At 40.8% G+C, this 20,432-nt stretch overlaps 1 protein-coding gene across 1 annotated transcript; it reads left to right on the forward strand.

Moving 5' to 3' along the window:
* Positions 1 to 14,926: 14,926 nt before the first annotated feature.
* Positions 14,927 to 17,443, forward strand: LOC147445855 (uncharacterized). Its single transcript, XM_086524639.1, has 3 exons — positions 14,927 to 14,982; positions 16,560 to 16,675; positions 17,031 to 17,443. Exons 1-3 carry the CDS (start codon positions 14,927 to 14,929, stop codon positions 17,441 to 17,443), a joined length of 585 nt encoding a protein of 194 aa, XP_086380765.1.
* Positions 17,444 to 20,432: the final 2,989 nt, after the last annotated feature.

Raw genomic sequence — 20,432 nt, forward strand, 5'->3', positions numbered from 1 at the left:
CTCTAAATTCTCTCTCTTGCAACAGTATTGTTCATGCCAAGTTAACTAAATGCTATGTTTATGTTGCTACCATCCATTATGTTCACCCGCTATCCTCACAAAGTAATTTCACAAAATTACTCTCTCTAATTTCCGCTACTCTCAAGTTAATAGGCCAATTCCATTATATTGGTATCAGAGCATTTGGTTTCTCTTTTCTTGCTTAAGAAGAGAGGTCCTTAAGTAGCCTATAAATGGTTGATTTTGCTAATTATATTAGGGTAAGTGGGACTGGGATCTATTATTGATTTTGCTGAGCCCACAATGTGGGATATGCTGCACACCTCGGGAGCGTTTGACTTAATAATGGAGCCTTTTTAGACTTGCCTACGGCTTTACCATTATTGAGCCATAAGAAGTCTGAAAGGAGCTAGCCCTCAACAACTCTGAAATATTAGACCCACTCCACTACTCTCTATAATTAACCACTTCGAGCCGTGGGTGTAGATACTTAAGACCCAATTTTCAAAGGCTAAGAGGAGTGGCAACTAAGGTTTTGAACTGCCAAAGCATACACTAAGTACGTACACAAGTTTTGTTAACATGGCTGACAATAACGAAGAGAGTAGAATGAACATTGATAGCTTTGATTTTGCACATGAAGGTGCTAATCATGATGCTCGCATGTTTGTCCATTATCTCGTTACTAGGCTGCAACAAGCTATGGGCAACCCTGCTTTGCAAGCCAAAGTTACTCAACAATTTCGCGCTCATGGGATTTCCCTTCCTCTTCAAGAGGAGAGAGAGCTTAGGAGGCCTCTTGAAGAGACCCCAAAAAAGAGACTCTCTTCCATACGAGAGGAAGAATCCAAAAAGCAAGAAAGGAATGAAACTTTAAGTTCCTCTGAAGATGTGGCTACACGAAGATGGTGGTTTAGACAATTGCCAACTCCTCCCAAGAGGAAAAGATCAACACACAATCCTTCTCCTCGTCATTCCAAAAGGGAAGAGAGAAAACAAAGGAAGAAAAGGGCAAGAAAGAGGTCACCCTCTACTCCTTCTTCTTCACCTTTCCCTCTTTTGATGAAAGCTATAACATTTGATGGTCTAGTAACTTGTGTGTAGCGGAAAATGACATAAATATAGTGAGCATTTCATTAAGAATAGATTCCTATAATGAGCATAGCAAGAGTGCTTGGATGGAGAGAGCAACAAAAGTAAGATAGGCATGAACAATAGTTCAAAAAGAGAGAGAAATTAAGCTATTGACAATAGTTGGGGACCGGATTTACATGGAGCCAGTCCTCCCTCCAAAAGGCTTTGTATTATAGGTTTCCCCCATCAAGGGAGACATTTTACTATACAATACTTTGTGTTCCTTCAATAAATTGTTGGTGCAATGAAGATGGAAGCTTCAAGCACCAAGCTTACACTTGAAAACACAACATCAATTCCCTCACGATATCAGACCCAAGACCTCACACACCTTTGAAGATGGTGAGAGCTAGCGGGGTATGAGAGTAGATCGAGAGGAAGAAGGAGTATTCTTACGAGAAAGAAGTATTTCTCCTCACATAATCACTCCTAATATCTTAGTAGAGCTTAGTAATTAGCATGGTAGAGGAGATGAGCATGCATCAAAGCTTGGCTCTTGGTTGGATTTGCATCACAAAGCCAAGAGTTGTTGGTGTAGGCCTCCCTTCTCACAATCTTGGAGTAGATGATGAGCTTTCCATGACGCTTGAGAAGGAGATAGTCTTCTTTAATCAATACATGACCTTGTGTGAGTGTGTGTGTCTGATAAGGCCTTGCAAAAATCATCCCCCTCTCTCTCTTGGTCGACCCCTCTTGCTATTTGCTCATGCTGGTGTCCTATTGGCCCCTATAGAGCTTAGCCAATGACAATTAAGAAGCATAAGTGATAGCCTTGTGACATGTGTCCCCCTTTCCCCTTTTGTGAGAGCTTTAGGTATTTAAATAATTCAATTAAACTCTCATTGAACCTCTTAGTCTTTTGGCCAATAGGAATCAGGCAAGCCATTGGGCTGTTGAATGCTCATTGGACTCATTGGTAGACTGTCTAATAGTCTTCTAGAGAGCTTACTTTCTATTGGTTTTTTTATCAAGTGTTTTTAAATGAATTAAACTAAACTTACTCTAGTCTAATTCTCATTGGTCCACCTCTATGGCCATCCAATAGGGTTTGAATGCACCTTGGGGGCAACTGGGCTAGGAAGAGTGTGTGTGTGTTTCTTTGGATGCATCACCTCTTCTTGGTCCTTGATCTCCGGTGGCTCTTCAATAGTTGGTTCTTGAGGTGGCTCTCCTTTGTAAGGCTTTAGTAGGCTCACATGGAGAGCATTGTGTATGAGCCAATGACTGGGCACTTGAGTTGATAGGCCATGTCATTGATCGGACTAAGAATCTGAAAGGGACAATAATACTTTTTTGCTAGTTTAGCATAGTACTTTTGGTGTCTCACAGGATTATTGCCCGTTGTATGCCTTGGGAAATTTAAGCAAGACCCAATCATTTTGTTTAAAGGCTTGAGCTCTTCTGTGCTTATTAGCAGCAGCCTTTTGCCTTTGTTCCGAGATAGAGATAGCATCCTTAATCTTTTGGAAAGATTCTTGTAGGTCTCGGCTATACTCATCTGCAGTGAAGATCTTCCCATGTACGTAAGTAGCAGGGATTTTTGGATCTTCCCTCAATTACCTCTAAAGGTGCTTTTCCCATGGAGATATGTACAATATTATTGTAGGCATACTCCACTAAGGGTAAGTACTTCTCCCATTGGGACCTTTGATCTACTTCCGTTACATAGGCTTTTAGTAGATCAAGAATTGTTAGGTTAGCTATTTCACTTTGGCCATCCGTTTGTGGGTGATAGGCCAAAGAGAAGTTTAGCTTTGTCCGTAAATTCTCAAAGAGACCCTTCCAAAAATACTAGTCATTCTAGGATCTCTATCTGACACTATGGACATCGGCAAGCCATGGTACTTGAAGATTTGTGATATGAAAAGGGTTGCCATTTGATGGGCTTTGATAGTCTTTTTGAGAGGTATAAAATGAGCTTGTTTGCTGAACCTGTCTACTATCGTCCATATTCTCGTATTCCCATGGATAGACTTAGGCAATCCAAAGATAAAATCCATGGATATGCTCTCCCATGGTGAATTAGGGATTGGCAAAGGTTGAAGCAATCTAGATTGCTTCCCTCTATCAAACTTCGTCTTTTGGCATACCACATATTTAGAAACATACTCCTGTATGTTTGCTTTCATGGTAGGCCAATAAAAAAAAGTTTCTATCCCTTTTAGGGTAGACTGAATCCCTCTATGCCCCGCATAAGGAGAAGCATGAGATTCATACATTACTTTCTCACGTAGTGAGTTAATAATGCATAGTCTATTGCCATAGAGAAGATAACCATCTTGTAAGGCAAATGGTTCTTTTTTCTTCCCTAGTGCAAGGGCTTAAATCACATCTCTAAAATCGGGATCAATAGCGTACTCATCTTCATAGAAGATAGATAATTGTGAGTTGCTATGGAAACCACATTCACTCTCGATCGTCTTGAGAGTGCATCGACTACTTGATTATGCTTGCCAGCAATGTGAGCAATATGAAAATGAAATTGCGAAAGGAAATTCGCCCACCTCATTCGTTTGTCGGAGAGCTTGGTCTGCGTCATGAAGTACTATTAAAAGTTTGGTGATCCGTCCGCAGAATGAAAGGAGTCCCCAATAAATAGTGCTTCCACAAGTCTAAGGCATGTAGAACTGCCAGGAATTCCTTTTCATATATGCCTAAAGATTCCTTAACAAGGTCGACCCTTTGACTTTCGTAGGCTATGGCGTGCCCTTCTTGGAGCAAAATAGCTCCAAGACAATCATCACAAGCGTCGCATCGGATCTCAAATGGTTTTGAGAGATTCGGTAGTGTAAGCAGAGCTTGAGAGATAAGCTTTTCAAAAGCATTGTTCTCCTTGGCAGACCATGTATACCTAACTTTTTTTTTTGTTCGGTTATGTAATGGTCCCGTGATTTGTGAGAACTTTTCTATGAAGCATCTATAATATGCACACATACCTATAAAGCTTCTTAGTTCATGTAGATTCCTTGGATTAGGCCATCCTTTTATTACCTCTAGCTTTGATGGATCCATTTGGATGCCATCTTGAGAGATAATGTGACCTAAATACTCACTATCTTGTAAGAAAAATTCACTTTTTTTTCAATTAATATAAACTTTATTCTCTCGTAAAACTTGAAATATTACCTGGAGGTGTTGCTTGTGTTCGTCTAGTGAATTAGAGTAGATGATTATATAATCAAAGAAGACTCCAGTAAAGGTTTGGTAAGGCTTGAATAGCTTCTCCATCAAGCGATTAAATGTGGCTGGTGCATTGGTCAAGCCAAAGGCATGAAAATGTATCCGTAAAGACCAAACATAGTGCAAAATGCGGTCTTTACAATGTCTTGATCAACTATCCTTATTTGATGGAAGCCACTTTTTTGGTCAATCCTACTGAAGTAGGTCGACCCTTGTAGCTTATCAAATAGGTCTTCTACCCGTGGAACAGGAAACCTATTCTTGATAGTGATCCTATTTAGTGCTCTATAGTATACACACTACAATATATGCCATCTTTCTTTTGCACTAATAACACGGGTGAAAAAAAAGGAGATGAGCTAGGCCTAACCATGCCCTTCTCAACTAACTCATGCACTTGCCGCATAATCTCCTCTTGTTGAGCTTGGGAAACTCTATAAGGAGGTTTATTAGGCGGTGAACTTGCTGGAAGAAGTTCAATTGCATGGTCATCATTGCCTCGTTTAGGAGGTAGTTCACAAGGGATGTTGTCAATAAAACCATCTTGAAATCCCTTGAGAAAATTGGATAACTCTACTTCCTTGTGATTGTTTATATTTTCTTTTGCTAAATCATTAGGTTCATTTTGAGAATCACAGAAATCGCGTACACAAAAATAGAGCTCTTTATTGACTTATTGAAAGCTTGCTTCTGTACAATGGGTATGGGGTTACCCAACTCAGCATCTATGTACATATCTTTTTCCTTGAACCTAAAGTAGATTTTCCTTTTAGGGAATTTAACATTGGCAGCCATGCGATCAAACCATGGTGCCCCTAGGATTACATCCTTGTGTTTGAGAGGAGAGATAAAGAAATCCTCCTTGTCCACATAGCTTTGGACATGGAGCCTCAATTTCCCAATTAAGGGAGTGACTGAGGCTTCTTGCCCCTTGAAAGCACCATCAGCAGGTAGGACATCTCCCATCTCATAGGCTTGGATGCCTAGCTTGGTGGCCAACTCTTTCCCCAAGCATGGCATAGAGGAGATCCTTTGTGGTGAGCATCCTCTTCTTGGATTTCGACCAAGGTAGCTTTAGGAGGCTCATTTTGTGTATTCTTGTGGGGACAAGCACGATAGGCATGCCCTTGCTCCCTGCACTTGAAACAATGGTTATCTTTACGATAAAGCACACTGAATGCGCACGGTCCTACGTGCAATGGTAGGTCCTGCGGTTCCTAGAGTGAGAGAAGTGTTGTTGGGTGAGACACGCTACAGCCTACAACACACACTCAAACACCAGAGAGAAAAAAAACCAAAGATTAGCGGATTAGTGCAAAATCACAATCGAATGTCAGGTGCAACAGAATTGAAGATCTAGGTTTTACACTTTCCTTGCGTTAGTGATCCCTTTTAGCATGAATGGTGGTTCCTTTTACTTTTCCTTGAAGAGAGGAATGAGAGAGTGTGGTAGAGATGTGTAGAGGGAGAGAGAAAGAGAGAGAAGAGGAGAATGACACCTGATGGGGTCCCAACCAACCCTCTCAAGGGTCCCCCACACCGTTTTTGATGTGGCATTTGCTTTAGATTGCATAAATGGAATGTACACATATGCAATACATCAAGTGCAGACTCTACTACTCGAATGATGAATGTCTCCGCGGTAACTCCTCAAGATGAGGCACCTCCGAGACTGATTTGATGCATCTTTGGATCCTTCTCAATGTGGGATTGTGGACCCGATGTGAGAGGAATGAAGGGCTAAAAGATGGCTGGAAAATGCAGATTTGAAACATAAAATGCATCAAATCTCTCTCGTAAAGCAGGGTTAAAAATGCAAATTTTGACGATGCTGATGATGGACAATAATGGAGCACTCGATGCCAGTGAGGGAATGGCCGAGGGTAGGCTCGATGGGTTCCCGAAGTACTGTACTGCAACAAGGAGATTGCGAGGGCAGATCCAAGCCATTTCTGGCGAAAGAAAGTGGTTGAAATCTAAGAACATTGGCTGTTGATCTGAAAGCTCTGGCGCTGATCTGGAAACGCTAGTTCCAAATTGGTGATTCCCAGCAAAACACTGAGGCTGACCTGAAAATTGGAAACTAGGCTGTTCTTCTGCTAGTGCTAGGTGATATGCAACTTGCTCCAATGCTTGGCTGTCCGGTTCCCTTTATAGGGCTGAAATTGGACTTATGAATTTCTTTAGGCTAAGGTAGGCCATATTGTCCACCACATCTAACAAAATAAATCATAAAAATGATTTATCAATAAGTTGGCCAGGGCATCAGTTTCTGGGTGAAATTGTTGCACATCTGTCCATCTAGGAATCCGATTGACGTGTGGAATGGATCGTTGGATTCCTCTAAGCTAATGCTACATGCACATCATGCCAGATGCCCACTTTAGTGTAATAACATCCGTCAAAACACGTGTACAAACCATTTATACAAGAAGGTTCCAAAATTGGAAAACTTAATCTAATGGACTCGTCCGGACATGCAGGTCTTGCGAACATGCTCACAAAATTGCTGGTACTAATCCTCCTAGGATTCTAGATACTCCTATCTAGGGATAGGTACAAAATTGTCTTTGGAAGTCGAGGAAGCATGTCCACGTGGCGCACACAGCCATGTGCATGTGACAAAATATGGCGGTAGCAGCCATAATTTGCGGTGGGATTTTTGGAAATTCCGTAGGTTGATGATGTGGTAGACTATGCAAAAAAACAATGCAGATGACTTGTGAAGTATTTTTTAAATATTAAAAGCCAATTGGATTTTAATGGTGAAAAGAAAGAACCTATAAAAGAATGCCTAGGGTAAACTATTCTCAGGTTTGCAGTTGCGGATTTGAGAGTGCTCCTCGTGGAAATGGTATACTCTGTTTAAGATCGATATAAAAGAAATATTAATAGGGTGCCGGGCTTTTGGGACCAATATTTTTGGGAGTGGAACTCTGCCACTTCATGCCGATAGTGTGATCTCTCTCTCTCTCTTTCTCTCTCTCTCTCTCTCTCTCTCTCTCTCTCTCTCTCTCTCTCTCTCAGTTTTCAGTTCCTTATTAAGTGCCAAACTCTATTCATTTATTCTATTGTTTGGCACGTGGTGCCCAAAGTGGTTATAATGGTATTAGAGCTTTAGTCGTTTGCTTTTCCGACAAGCAAGCTGGTTCTTTAGAATAGACATTTGGCACTGATGGACTCCGATGAGTATGTATAGTCTCTTGTCAATGAATTGCACAACACACTTTTGAGGCATCCCCTTGTGCAATTTATCTATTTTGCACAACTTTCAACAATTCTTGAATTATATGATGCCTCCTGTCACGCCTTACGTATTTTTACCCTCAGGCACTCAACCGTGAAAGAGCTTCATCTCATCGTATCAGCTTTACTATCTACATACAGAGATCTATCATGTCTTTGCTTAAATCTTCCTATTCACATTGAAAATCTCTCTCTCTCTCTCTCTCTCTATATATATATATATATATATATATATATATATATATATATATGTTGCATTTGATAGTGTCAGATGGATGGTCCAACGCTAGCAATTGAAGCTAATTCAAAAGGGTTCAAGGAAGAGACATGGTGACATGATCAACATAATTATCTTTGGTAAGACGTTGTGGAGTGCAAATGACAATGAAAACGAATGCCCCTATAGCCTTGCACCGATCACACCGTCAGAAAGAACAACAGCTGCATCGTCGAATTCACTTGTGTTAAACACCTGTAAAGCTTGGAGAAGAACAACTCTAGCGGAAACCACACTTGGAATTAGGAGAATTAGAGAACATAAGTGTGTAGATTGGCTTGCGTATATGTCCGTAGAGCATCCATATGCTTGATGCCGATAAGGAATGAGCAAATTACAAGCATTTGAAGTTCTGGGGTTTTGAAAAAGCTCCAAAAAGGAGGTCTTTGGAAAGTGTCTACAGGTGTGCAGAGAAATGCAGCTATTAAAGGGGGATTTTTTTGGCTCTTATCCCAAGGGATTTTTTCTCCCCTCTTAGCCGACTTCATTTCCCCCTTTAGGCACCTTTTTTATTGGTCCATTTTGAGCCTTTTTTGGGTAAAAAATGGGATGTCGGCCACTTTTTGACCAAGGCAAGTGGGGGGGACAGTGTCCTGGGACCAAAAAATGGACAGGACCCCTATCCAGATAGTGGGAACACAAATTGGGTGCCCCCTCCTCTCCCCAAAGCCCACAAGCCCTCTCAAGAAAGGCCAAGAAGCTCCATTAACTCCTTTGATACATCCTTAAGGGGTACCCACTCCCCCCCTTATACCATCCAATTTTCGCATGCTCCCCCCCATGTGGGGTTATTCCATTGCCACTTGGCATGCTCTCCCCAACTTCCCCAACTTCCCCATGTCCAAACCTGAAATTTCTGTTTTGCCCCCAAACTGAGCCATTTTCTCGGAGGCGTAGCGGGTGACCCCGACCACCAAATATAGCACCGTAAAGCATCGCTTGGAGCTTATTACCCCGGCTAACTCCAAAAATTTCTAAACATACCATTGCTAAAAAAAACCATCAAGTTGGCCCACTTGCCGTCTTCCCACGTGCATCCGCCGCCACTTTTAAGTGAAAAACCATCCACTTCGAGTGCGTGTAACTCATGATGTCGGAGTCCGATTTGCAAGCTATCAAGCACGGCTAGGAATGCTCATTAAAAATTATTTCCTAAAATCTTGAACAACCCAAAAATCAACCAACAACTTGACCAAAACCAACCTTTGTACATAAATTCTACAAGAGCACTCCAAAAACTCAGAGCATTATGTACATCTATGTACTCGGGGCTAGTGAGCAAGCTTTCTGGCATGGATTAGCAACTTCATTTCCACCCAAAAAATGCATGACATAGCTTGCCAACCCCCCCTTGCCTGCTTAGTCATTCATGACAAGCAGAGGTCCCTAGGATGAATAACTGCTGCATTCCATCCCCAGAAACCTCATCCACAGTTTCGGATGTTTCCGCATTGTCTCCTTCTACTGATAGCATTTCATCAGTCACAATTGTCATCAAACGTGCCATATACTTATTCAATCTATAACCATTAACACAGTATTTATGCTCTGCACCATTTAAGTTTTCCAATTGATATGTGCCATTTTCAAATTTGTTTACTACAGTAAAAGGACCTTCCCACTTAATTTGAAACTTTTTCTGGAAAGTATTGTCCAATTTACTATTGTACCACAACACAAGATCACCCTTTTCAATTCCTTTATCCTTGATGCATTCATTGTCCTTCATGTGAGCCTTCTTTGACACTTCTTCATAATGACTCAAGGCCAAAATTCTGTCTAACTGCAAGCCTTGTAAATCCAACAACCTTCCAATAACAACCACTTAAGTGCGGGGATTTCCACTTCAATGCGCACTAAAGCTTCCTTGCCATAAATCAAGTGATAAGGAGAAAACCCTGTGGTTGTTTTGATAGCAGTTCTATAAGCCCATAGTGCACAAGGCAACTCTTAATCCCAAGTCTTCCCATGTGTCTGAGTCATTTTTGTCAAGATATTCACTAATTCTCCATTGAATCTCTCATTAAGACCATTGCATTGTTGATAATAAGGAGAACTGTACCTATGTATATTAAGCTTTCCACAAAGGAAATCAAACAACTCTCCTCTAAATCCTGGTCCCCGATCAGAAAGTAGTTCCAAAGGCACACCAAACTTGCAACATATATCTTCGTACACAAACTTCCCCATTTCTTTACTGGTAATCTGTTTCACAGCCTTAGCTTCTGCCCAACGTGACAAATAATCCATTGCTGTCAGAATGTAAACATTTCTTTTATCAGTCATGGGTAAGGGTCCAATAGCATCAAGACCCCATTTTTCAAATACATCAAAAGCTAAAATCGTCTTTCGTAATTCAGGCTTCAAAATTCTCTTCCCCATCTTCTGGCAAGACAAACAAGACTTGCACCAATGGTTCACATCCCACTGGACACTCGGCCACACATAGCCTTCTTGTAAAATCTTATGTAGCATAATTTTCATGGCAAAATGTCCTCCACAGGATCCTTCATGGTTCTCTTCCAAAATCTTATAGATTTCTTCTTTCCAGGGCACACGTCGCAATATCAAATCACTTCCTTTCATGTAAAGCACATCATCAAACATTTTGTACTTTTTGACTCTTCTCATAAAAGCATACTTTTTGGATGATGACAAATCTTCAGGTAAAACACCTGTAAGTAGAAAATACGCTTCCTTTGATAGCACTTCTCTTCCATGATATAGAGGGGCATCAGCCTTCAACACAAACACACAAGTGATCATTTCTTGGGCAGCATCATGAGCTTCTTCATTCTGAGACCTCTCAATATGCTGTAAACTCCATGCCTCAAACTTTTTAAGCAAATATTTCACTTTGAAACACAAATTTTTCACCTTAGGATTCTTATTCTTCCACACCCCCAATACCTGCTTCACAACCAACAAGGCATCTCCTTTGACTTGCAGGCGTTTAATTCCCAACTGTAAGCAAATGTGCAGACCGCCCTCAAGGGCCATGTACTCTGCTTCATTATTACTTTTTGCATCAAGCTTTAAACCTTGTTTCCTCACAAGTTTTCCTTGTGCATCAGAGACAAAAATCCCTCCTGAAGCAGCTTCATGACTTCTTTGATAAGAGCCATCAAAATATAACTGTGAAGCATTGGATATAGCAAGAGTTTTGACCTTCTTCCTTTGCACCACCTGTTCCTTAACCAAAACAGGAGTCTCTTTGTAAGTGAGTAAATCTGCCAGGGTAGCCCGAGTACTCTCTTCCACCAAAAAAGTGAATTGAAATTCGTGCAGTTCTATAACCCATTTTATCACTATCTTTGATATATTTGAGTTATTAAACAACTGAGGCAGCAATGAATAGTTGGTGAGAAAAGTGAACAACTTTTGCAATAGGTAATGCCTGAATCGTCTGCAAGCATAGACCATACTGATCATCACCAACTCAATCTCTGAGTACTCTCTTTCATGAGGGGTTTTAACTCAGCTAGCATAATAAGCAGGCTTCATATACTTGGACTCCTTTCCTCTTGGCAATAGCATAGCCCCAATGGCATCATCTCCAGCTGACGGCTTAACATAAAATTATTTCTCCCAGTCAGGAGCTTGCATAATAGGCAATGTGCTCAAAACTTCTTTGACCTTATCGAAAACTTGTTCACAGTCTTGTGTCCACTCCAATGGATCATTTTTAACCACTTGCTGCAGTGGGTACAATAACTGTGATGCCAAAGGTATGAATCGAGACAGATATTTAACCTTCTGAATGAAAGTAGCCAATTGTCTTGTATCTTTTGGGATGACAACAATAATAAGGCTTCCACTTTCTTTGGATCTGCCTCAATCCCATTTTTTGAAATCACATGTCCAAGAAGCTTCACCCTTGGCAGTGCCAAATGACATTTTTTGGGGTTTAACTGACCCTTGCATTCATCACACCTTGCGAAGGTCATTTCAAGCTTCGAACATGCTCTTTCCTTGAACTGTATACACAAAAATAATCTATGAACCCTTTGACAAACTTCCCAAGAAATGGGGCAAGGACCCAGTCTACTTTTCTTTCAAAGGCTCCTGGCCCATTTGTCAACCCAAAAGGAAGGCAACAAAAGCAGAAACAACCCCATGGCATGATAAAAGTAGTCTTTTTCCTATCTTCAGGAGCAAGTATAAGCTAAAACTATCCTCAATACCCATCACAGACACTGTTTCTCTCAAAACCAGCCACTGCATCTAGCAATTGATCAATAAAAGCCAAAGGGTAAGGATCTTTCTTAGTCACCGCATTTAGTGGCTTGTAATCAACACATACTCTCCAACGCCCATCTTTCTTTGGGGTGACTACTACATGGCTTACCCATTCAACATTATCCACTGGCACAATGAACCTTGCATCCAAAAGCTTATCCACTTCTTCCTTTAAAGCATTCATCTGCTCCTTGCCCATCCTCCTTAACTTCTGTGTGATTAGTTTTGCCCCTTCAACTAGCTCAATCTTCACAAAATCCCCAACAAAACCCCTTATTTCCTGATATGAGGTAATAAAAAGATTTGGAAACCTGTCCAACATTGCTAAGTACTCCCTTCTTTCTCCTTGTGTCAGATCAGTACTCAACATATTTTGAATCAACTCTTTCTTCACTGGCAGTTCTTTTTTAGGTTGCATCAACTCTTCAAGTTGCTTTAAACGACTTGAAGCATTTATATTCCCTGATAATTGTAGCACTTCACTAACTTCTCTCTGTTCCTCGTCCAACAACAAGAATGACACTTCACCCTCATCACTGGAACTTGAAGTAGTGCTACTTTCTGAGTCTTCAGAACTATCATCACTGGTAGTTCCGGACTCATCATTCTCACTCACATCTTCAAGTGCCATACGTTGTTTGGTAGTCATATCAAACACCCTCTTTCACCCTTCTTGCCATGCACACCCATTGTGCCCTTGCCCCAATCTTGCACGGCACCAACGGCTCTCAACCAAGGTCGTCCCAAAATGAGAGGAAAGGCTCCCAGACCGGCTAGCATAACATGAAATTTCACCATAACTTTCACGTTAAAGACTTCAACTTCCAAATTCTTGATCATCCCCAAAAATTTCACCTTGGCATGGTTTGCTAGTCGATTCCGAAACCCAGAGCTTTTGCATGTAATGAGACCCAGTCTCTCGACACATGACTGTGTGATCACACAAACTTGAGCACCTCCATTAATGTAGGCTTCTCCCATGCCCACACCTTTGTGCCAAGTGTTCACCAAGGATAGATGTTGGGTAACTCTCCCATGGACAACACTCTGACTTGTCTATGATTCGGCTCTTTTTCTGGATTCATTGCCTTTTAAGTTTGGACACCATATTCATCAATTGTCCAAAAGTACAATCTACTTTCCTCCCAATCAGGTCTTCCTTTAAACTGTAAGCTGTTTGGCCTTCTCCCAAAGGCAAATTGCCACTTCAAATCATCTACGAGGCTTTCTCTTTCTCTTGGCTTTCACATCTTCACCCTCTTTCTCCTTCCCTTTCTTTTGATTAGGTCCTGGTGCTGCATAGCCTTCCCTTTCTCTTTTGCCTATTGGCAACACATCCCCGTATATCCAATGCATAATCATTGGCCTTGTTAGGGATCTATTGAGGAAGTGGAAACATATCACCTCCCATCCTTATTGGTCCTGGACGATGAGTGCTGATATGACCAAGTTTCTCACAATTATAACAAGTTGGAATGAACCTTCCTCGTGGCTCAAAGCCACCCTGTCCACGACCTGCATTAGCATTAGGTTGAGCTTCATATGGATTGGCCATTCCTCTACCACGGCCCTGATCATGACTACGACCACCTCCACCTCCAAGGAAATTGAGCCGTAATTCCTGCATCATTCCTGCATCATGTTCATCATGTCATGCATATTATGTTGTAATTGCTCAGGGTCTATAGCCCTTTGAGTGGGTGGGACTCTAGTCTCTGCCTGATTTCCTTCACCTTGGCCACCATTAGCTTGCACAGGACCCTCCTTGCCGTACTCATGGAGTCATTGAGCCTTCCATTCTTTCTCCCTGGCAATCGCGACTGCCTCTTCGAAAGTAACGGGCCTTTTCAGCTCAACTTTGAACTTCAGACCTTCCTTGAGATTGTCTACAAAACGGTCCTTCTTTAACATGGCCGGCGAAATTTCATTTCCCAAAGCTCGAGCCCATTTATCCCATAAACGGATAAACTGCATGACAAAATCATCCATGCTTTGATTAGCTTTCTAAGTGTACCCCAAAATTTCATGCCAAAGTTCGTCAGGTGCTTCAATGGATCGGTATTGTGTGAACAAAGGTTGCTTCACATGATTGTAGTCCAAAACCACCCCTGGGTTTTGTGCCTGCATCAACTCCTCAAAATTGTGTAACCAAACTTTTGCCTCATCCTGTAAACTATATTGCAGCAACAATATAGCTTGGTCTAGTATAGTGCGCAATAAGCAATTGACTTCCAACTTTTCAATAAACGTCTGTGCATTTTCATCAGCCAATCCATGAAACTGTGGGAACTCGTCTGCCATGTTTGATTGCCACAAAAACACTTACATGTGACGTCGAAAACTCAAGGGATGTCGATGGATCGCTCCAGTACCTAATCCACCTCACACTGGGTAACCCAGCCCCCAGTGCTCGGCTTCACAGAACCTCATGACCCTCACAAAGGATGCAATCCAAATTAAACGACCGCCTCAAATACTATCCACAAATAGCACATACATAGGCGGTTGTCCATAAGGACCTACATCCACTTTACATTCTCTGCCTGCATAGTGGACAAACTTTGCAAAAATTGGAGCACATGAGGATTTCTACTCACTGGGGGCACCAAAATGACGTGGAGTGCAAATGACAATGAAAACGAATGCCCCTATAGCCTTGCACCGATCACACCGTCGGAAAGAACAACAGCTGCATCACCGAATTCACTTGTGTTAAACACCTGTAAAGCTTGGAGAAGAACAGATCTAGCGGAAACCACACTTGGAATTAGGAAAATTAGAGAACATAAGTGTGTATATTGGCTTGCGTAGGTGTCCGTAGAGCATCCATATGCTTGATTCCGATAAGGAATGAGCAAATTACAAGCATTTGAAGTTCGGGGTTTTGAAAAAGCTCCAAAAAGGAGGTCTTTCGAAAGTGTCTGCAGAGAAATGCAACTATTAAAGGGGGATTTTTTTGGCTCTTATCCAAAGGGATTTTTGCTCCCCTCTTAGCCGACTTCATTTACCCCTTTAGGCACCTTTTTATTGGTCCATTTTGAGCCTTTTTTGGGTAAAAAATGGGATGTCGGCCACTTTTTGACCAAGGCAAGTTGGGGGGGGGGAGGGGACAGTTTCCGGGGACCAAAAAATGGGCACAGTGCCTGTCCAGGCAGTGGGAACACAAATTGGGCACCCCCTCCTCTCCCAAAGCCTAGGAGCCCTCTCAAGCAAAGCCAAGAAGCTCCATTAACTCCTTTGATACACCCTTAAGGGGTACCCTCTCCCTCCCTTATACCCTCCAATTTTCAAATGCTCCCCCCCATGTGGGGTTATTCCATTGCCACTTGGCATGCTCTCCCCAGCTTTCCCAGCTTCCCCATGTCCAAACCTGAAATTTCTGTTTTGCCCCCAAACTGAGCCATTTTCTTGGAGGCGTAGCCGGTGACCCCGACCACCAAATATAGCGTCGTAAAGCATGGCTTGGAGCTTATTACCCCAGCGAACTCCAAAGTTTCTAAACATACCATTGCTAAAAAAAACCATCAAGTCAGCCCACTTGCCGTCTTCCCACATGCATCCGCCGCCACTTTTAAGTGAAAAACCATCCACTTCGAGTGCATGTAACTCATGATGTCTGAGTCCGATTTGCAAGCTATCAAGCACGGCTAGGAATGCTCATTAAAAACTATTTTTTGAAAGCTTGACCAACCCAAAACTCAACCAACAGCTTGACCAAAACCAAGCCTTTGTACATAAATTCTACAAGAGCACTCCAAAAACTCAAAGCATTATGTACATCAATGTACTTGGGGCTAGTGAGCAAGCTTTTTAGCATGATTAGCAACTTCATTTCCACCCAAAAAATGCCTGACAACGCTATTCCATGCTTAATGTGGCCATCATCAATATACCCAAGCAAAGTGGTACTGAACTTCATTTTGCTTGGGAGACTCCATCCACGAACGGGAGAATTATGTGTTGGAGAGATGAGAATTCGAGTAGACAATGGCGGGAAATGATGGGAGAGCAAGATGATTATAGGTTTTGACAATAGAGCGAGAGGATTGGTCGTCATGAAAATCTCTGAATGGCCAAGGGATACATGCTCCCAAGCTGATTGTCCTCAATCAAATATATGTCTGCTACATTGTCTCATGCCAAGGGGCATGAGACGACCTCCTCTACAGACTCAAGTTCATCAATAAATCTGCTATGTGTGCATTATTTATAGAAATATTATGTTGTTTTCTACACAAACTTAGAAAATACGGAAATGTCTGAAATGCAAGCAGCTTGAAACATATTGAAATATGTAAAATATATTTGCTAAAACAAAGTGCAGCTCTGCTAGAAAGTGGTAAACAGTAAAAGTGAAAGGGCTGAAGAATGACTTCGATGAAATAATTTCTCTGTCTTGCGGATTCAAATGTTAGGAAGATTGCACTCGAGTAATCTTTGTGAGATTACTGAAGTTGAGTAAATGTTTTTTTGAATGAAGCAGATTTCAACAAGCGAGGCATGCAAGCTTTCAACACCTTGTGTTTGAGGATAATTATGACATAGGAACAGGAGATCATTATTCATTACGCCAGTTCTGTGATCAACGGCTTGTCCAAGGTAAAAATGAAGCATAGGAACAATAAGGAAGATGGAAGTTCAGCCAATTAAACCAAGTTTTTGAAATTCGACTCAACTCAGATTTTTTTTAAAAAATCGAGGGCTTTATCTGTGGGAGTGGGCATAATACTAGGCTTTAACAAGGATATGTGCATGAGATTGGACTCTCGGCTTCCAATGGAATGGAAATTATTTCTATATTTGATATCTTATAATGTGCTGAATGCAATGTTAATTTCACCTAAATAACGTGATAGAACATAATGGTTGTTCGTTTAGCAAGATGTTTCAAATTTGAAAATGGATTTTGACAGGATACTTTTGGTAGCATTAACGGTGATGTGACTATTTGCAGGTGGTGGCCATAATTGCTCCAAGGATAGCAAGGAGTCTCTTTTGAGGGCAGCTAGAAGGAAGAATTGGGAGAAATCTATCGATATTGATGAGTTATGTGGACCAGGAGGGGCATGGTGGGGTGTGAGGGGGCAAATGAGGGACAATTTCAACCATAGATTTGTGCATATCACACAAGACGAGCACCTTGAAAACTTCAAGCAAATAGAAAGTTACTTGGAAGTTTATTGGGAATTGCCCCCTGTTGCTGCACCTTCCCTTACTCATCAGAGGAGGTATGGCCCTGCTCGTGCCACATATCCTATTATTTCAGACAATGAGAGCAAGCTCTTTGCGCAATTGGGACTGAGTAGCTTAGATAAAGATCTTTTCAATGGCTACACTCAAATGGTTTACTTGAAAGTTTCCCAATAGATAGCTTGTGCTTATGTAACTGCCATGTTTTGAGCCGCATTTTTTGACATTTTTTGAGCCTTTTCAGTAAATATATTATCTTGGGAAAGTAGTAGATATTGGGCATTTACAAACAAAGATGGAAGAGTTCAAAGTATAGGAGTATGAACGTGGAGATTTAGCTTCTTTTGGGAATTTTGAAGAGGCAAGCCCCACTATTAGTGCTTGTGTGATAGTTGAAAATGTCAATGCAGTCGACAGATTGATTCGTGTCTAGACGCATTGTTATGATGATCCCATGCCAAGGGGGAGCAAGCCAACTTTGGTGGCTTTCCACTTGACATTTCTTGGACATTAAGGACACCATTTTAGACATTGTTGGCATTAGGAAGATTAATTTTGTTGGTTTCTAGAGGAGACATACTTGGGGTATACTGTATAGTGGCAATACTTCAAAAAGTATCAGAAATTCTCATCTATCATGGAACATTGATCACCTTTCTGCTTGCTTATAGATTCCACATTTATGTAGGAAGCACCACAAACAGAGCTTGATGTTTTGGTCTATTTAATGAGCAATAAAGAGACTCTTTTCCAAGAGAACAGGATTCTTGGGAGAAGTGCCCGAACGGGTCTCATTTTTTTGTCACTTGCTCTAAATAGTTGCATGAATACATATACAATACAAAAGGCTCAATTTTGAAAGTTTAGTATTTTAGCTTCAATAATGCTTATGTAACATTTGTATAGTTGCAAGAGGTCTTCTGGTAGGTGGCACACATGGTCATGGTCTATTAAACTCTATCAACATTTATATAGTTGCAAGAGGTCTAGCAATACATGACACGCATGGTCAGAGTCTATTAAACTTTTAAGTATTGCAAGAAACAACTGAAGCAAGATAAGAATTCTTATTAGTTTCCAGTATGAGATTTGTTCCCAAAGAGTGCATGAATGTCGTTGCAGATGTAAAAAATGATTTTAGAGAGTAGCGCCTACCTTCTTTTTAGCATGGTATGTTTGATTTGACCTATGATTACTAATATTGTCAATGCAGTGGATCTATTGATAGTATAGAGCATGCAATATGTGAATGTACACCCTACCATCCAATAATGGAAAATAAAGTTCTAATGGAGAGCTTGTTAATTGGCGTTGCGTGGATGTTTCTTTTTGTTTTTGAAAAGTGGGGCTTGAGCACTTGCAAATTACAAAGAGCCCAAAGGCGTGCTCAAAACCACTAGGATATAGCAAGATGTTACCTTTTGTTCCTTGCATCTTTCTTTTTTTCTTCCATGTAGTTACCTTCAAATGAGCATGCTAGCTAAAACTCACGGTAGTTATCCACAAGGCAACATGACCGTCGGGTCCCACGCATGGCAAATTTCTTGAATAATAGGCAACCCAACTAGGCAATGATGTTACTTAGGAAGGCACTTTTTTAGACCGTGACAAAGGTGGTACTATGAAAGTGCAAGCACTTTGTATACTTACTAGACAAGCTTTTTCTTATTTGTCTTTGCATAAAGTGGCAAGTTTGTGACTTGTAGTATTTAAGCGAATCAAAAAATGTTTTAAGAAGATAAATTGAAGCGAGTGCTTGAAGGAAGTCGTTATAATTGAAAAATGCCATGTATGCAACTATACTAATGTGTACTAAAGAAATAAAGGGTAGCTTAAAAGTGGTTACATAGAAATGCATTGCTCAAATTTTGGTTACATAGTTACTCAAAAACATGATTACTAAATGAGGGAGAAAAATGGCATTCTTGGAAGGATTTGGAATTCAACATGGACAGCTGCGAGATTTGTTCTAAAGAGCTGATACAAAGTAATTAGTTTGTTATGCGAATTGATAATGTTTTAGCATGGACTAAGACATTGAGTAGCGAGTGTCTTTTATCTCCATTCAACAAACATCTCAAGTCCTCTAGACATGGCAAGTGTTAAAGCCATTTTGTATTTTACATCATCATTAGTTGCACGATGGAATTTGAAGAATTTCAAGAGGATCGCTGCCGTCATCTTCATTTGCAAAAATGCAAAATCCTTGCCAAGGCAAATGCGTGGGCCGGCCTATCATGAAAAAGTTACATAAACATGATATATGCATAAGTAGTCTCTCTAAATAAATGTATAGATGTGCACATACATTTTTCTCTATTCTTGTCTCTTAAACAATAAATAAATGCACACATACTTTTTTGTATAAATATGCTCTACATTACACATCTCTCTCTCTCTCTCTCTCTCTATATATATATATATATATATATATATATATATATATATATAATATATATATATATATATATATATATATATATATATATGTGCATATCCTCACATATAGACATAAGCCAATATCCACATGGGACAAACAATTGCATAGGATCTTTATTTCAAGATACCATTAAACAACAATGTATTAACCCACCCACCCCCCCCCCCCCCCCCCCCCCCCCCCCACCACACACACACACACACACACACTATATGTGCACATATACTTGTGTATATGCACACATATATACACGATATTAATTATAAAATTCGAGCGTGCGAGTACTTCACATAAGCATAAGGGGAGAGAAGGGATCCACAAAAGAAAAAGAGAGCTTTTACTAAACCATGGCTTCATGGCATTTGCCAACGCGTTTTGACTTACAAAGTGTCACCATGGCATTCCATGGATACAAAAATCTCTCTTCAGTTTTATGCTTCTATAAGCAATTTTGGAGGGAAAAGTGTTAGGTGGAGCATTTATGGGTTTGACATGAGGTGTAAGAGCTTTATTGGTTGATGTGTACCCAAAGCCTCTTGATTGGAAGTGAAAGTGTTTCTCCTTGGGAATGGTAGTCTCTTGAATGAGAGTGAAAAAGTTATTCCTTGGGAATGGAAAATTCAAGTTATCTTGATAACGGTTTAATTTTTGGAAGGACCATCACTTGTGCTTGGTTTTATGGTTGAACAAAGGGCTAGACGTTTTGACGAAGCATACAAATGCTCA

Source organism: Adiantum capillus-veneris, chromosome 12 (genome assembly GCF_014529385.1).
Source record: "Adiantum capillus-veneris isolate H3 chromosome 12, ASM1452938v2, whole genome shotgun sequence".
Lineage (NCBI taxonomy): Eukaryota > Viridiplantae > Streptophyta > Polypodiopsida > Polypodiales > Pteridaceae > Adiantum > Adiantum capillus-veneris.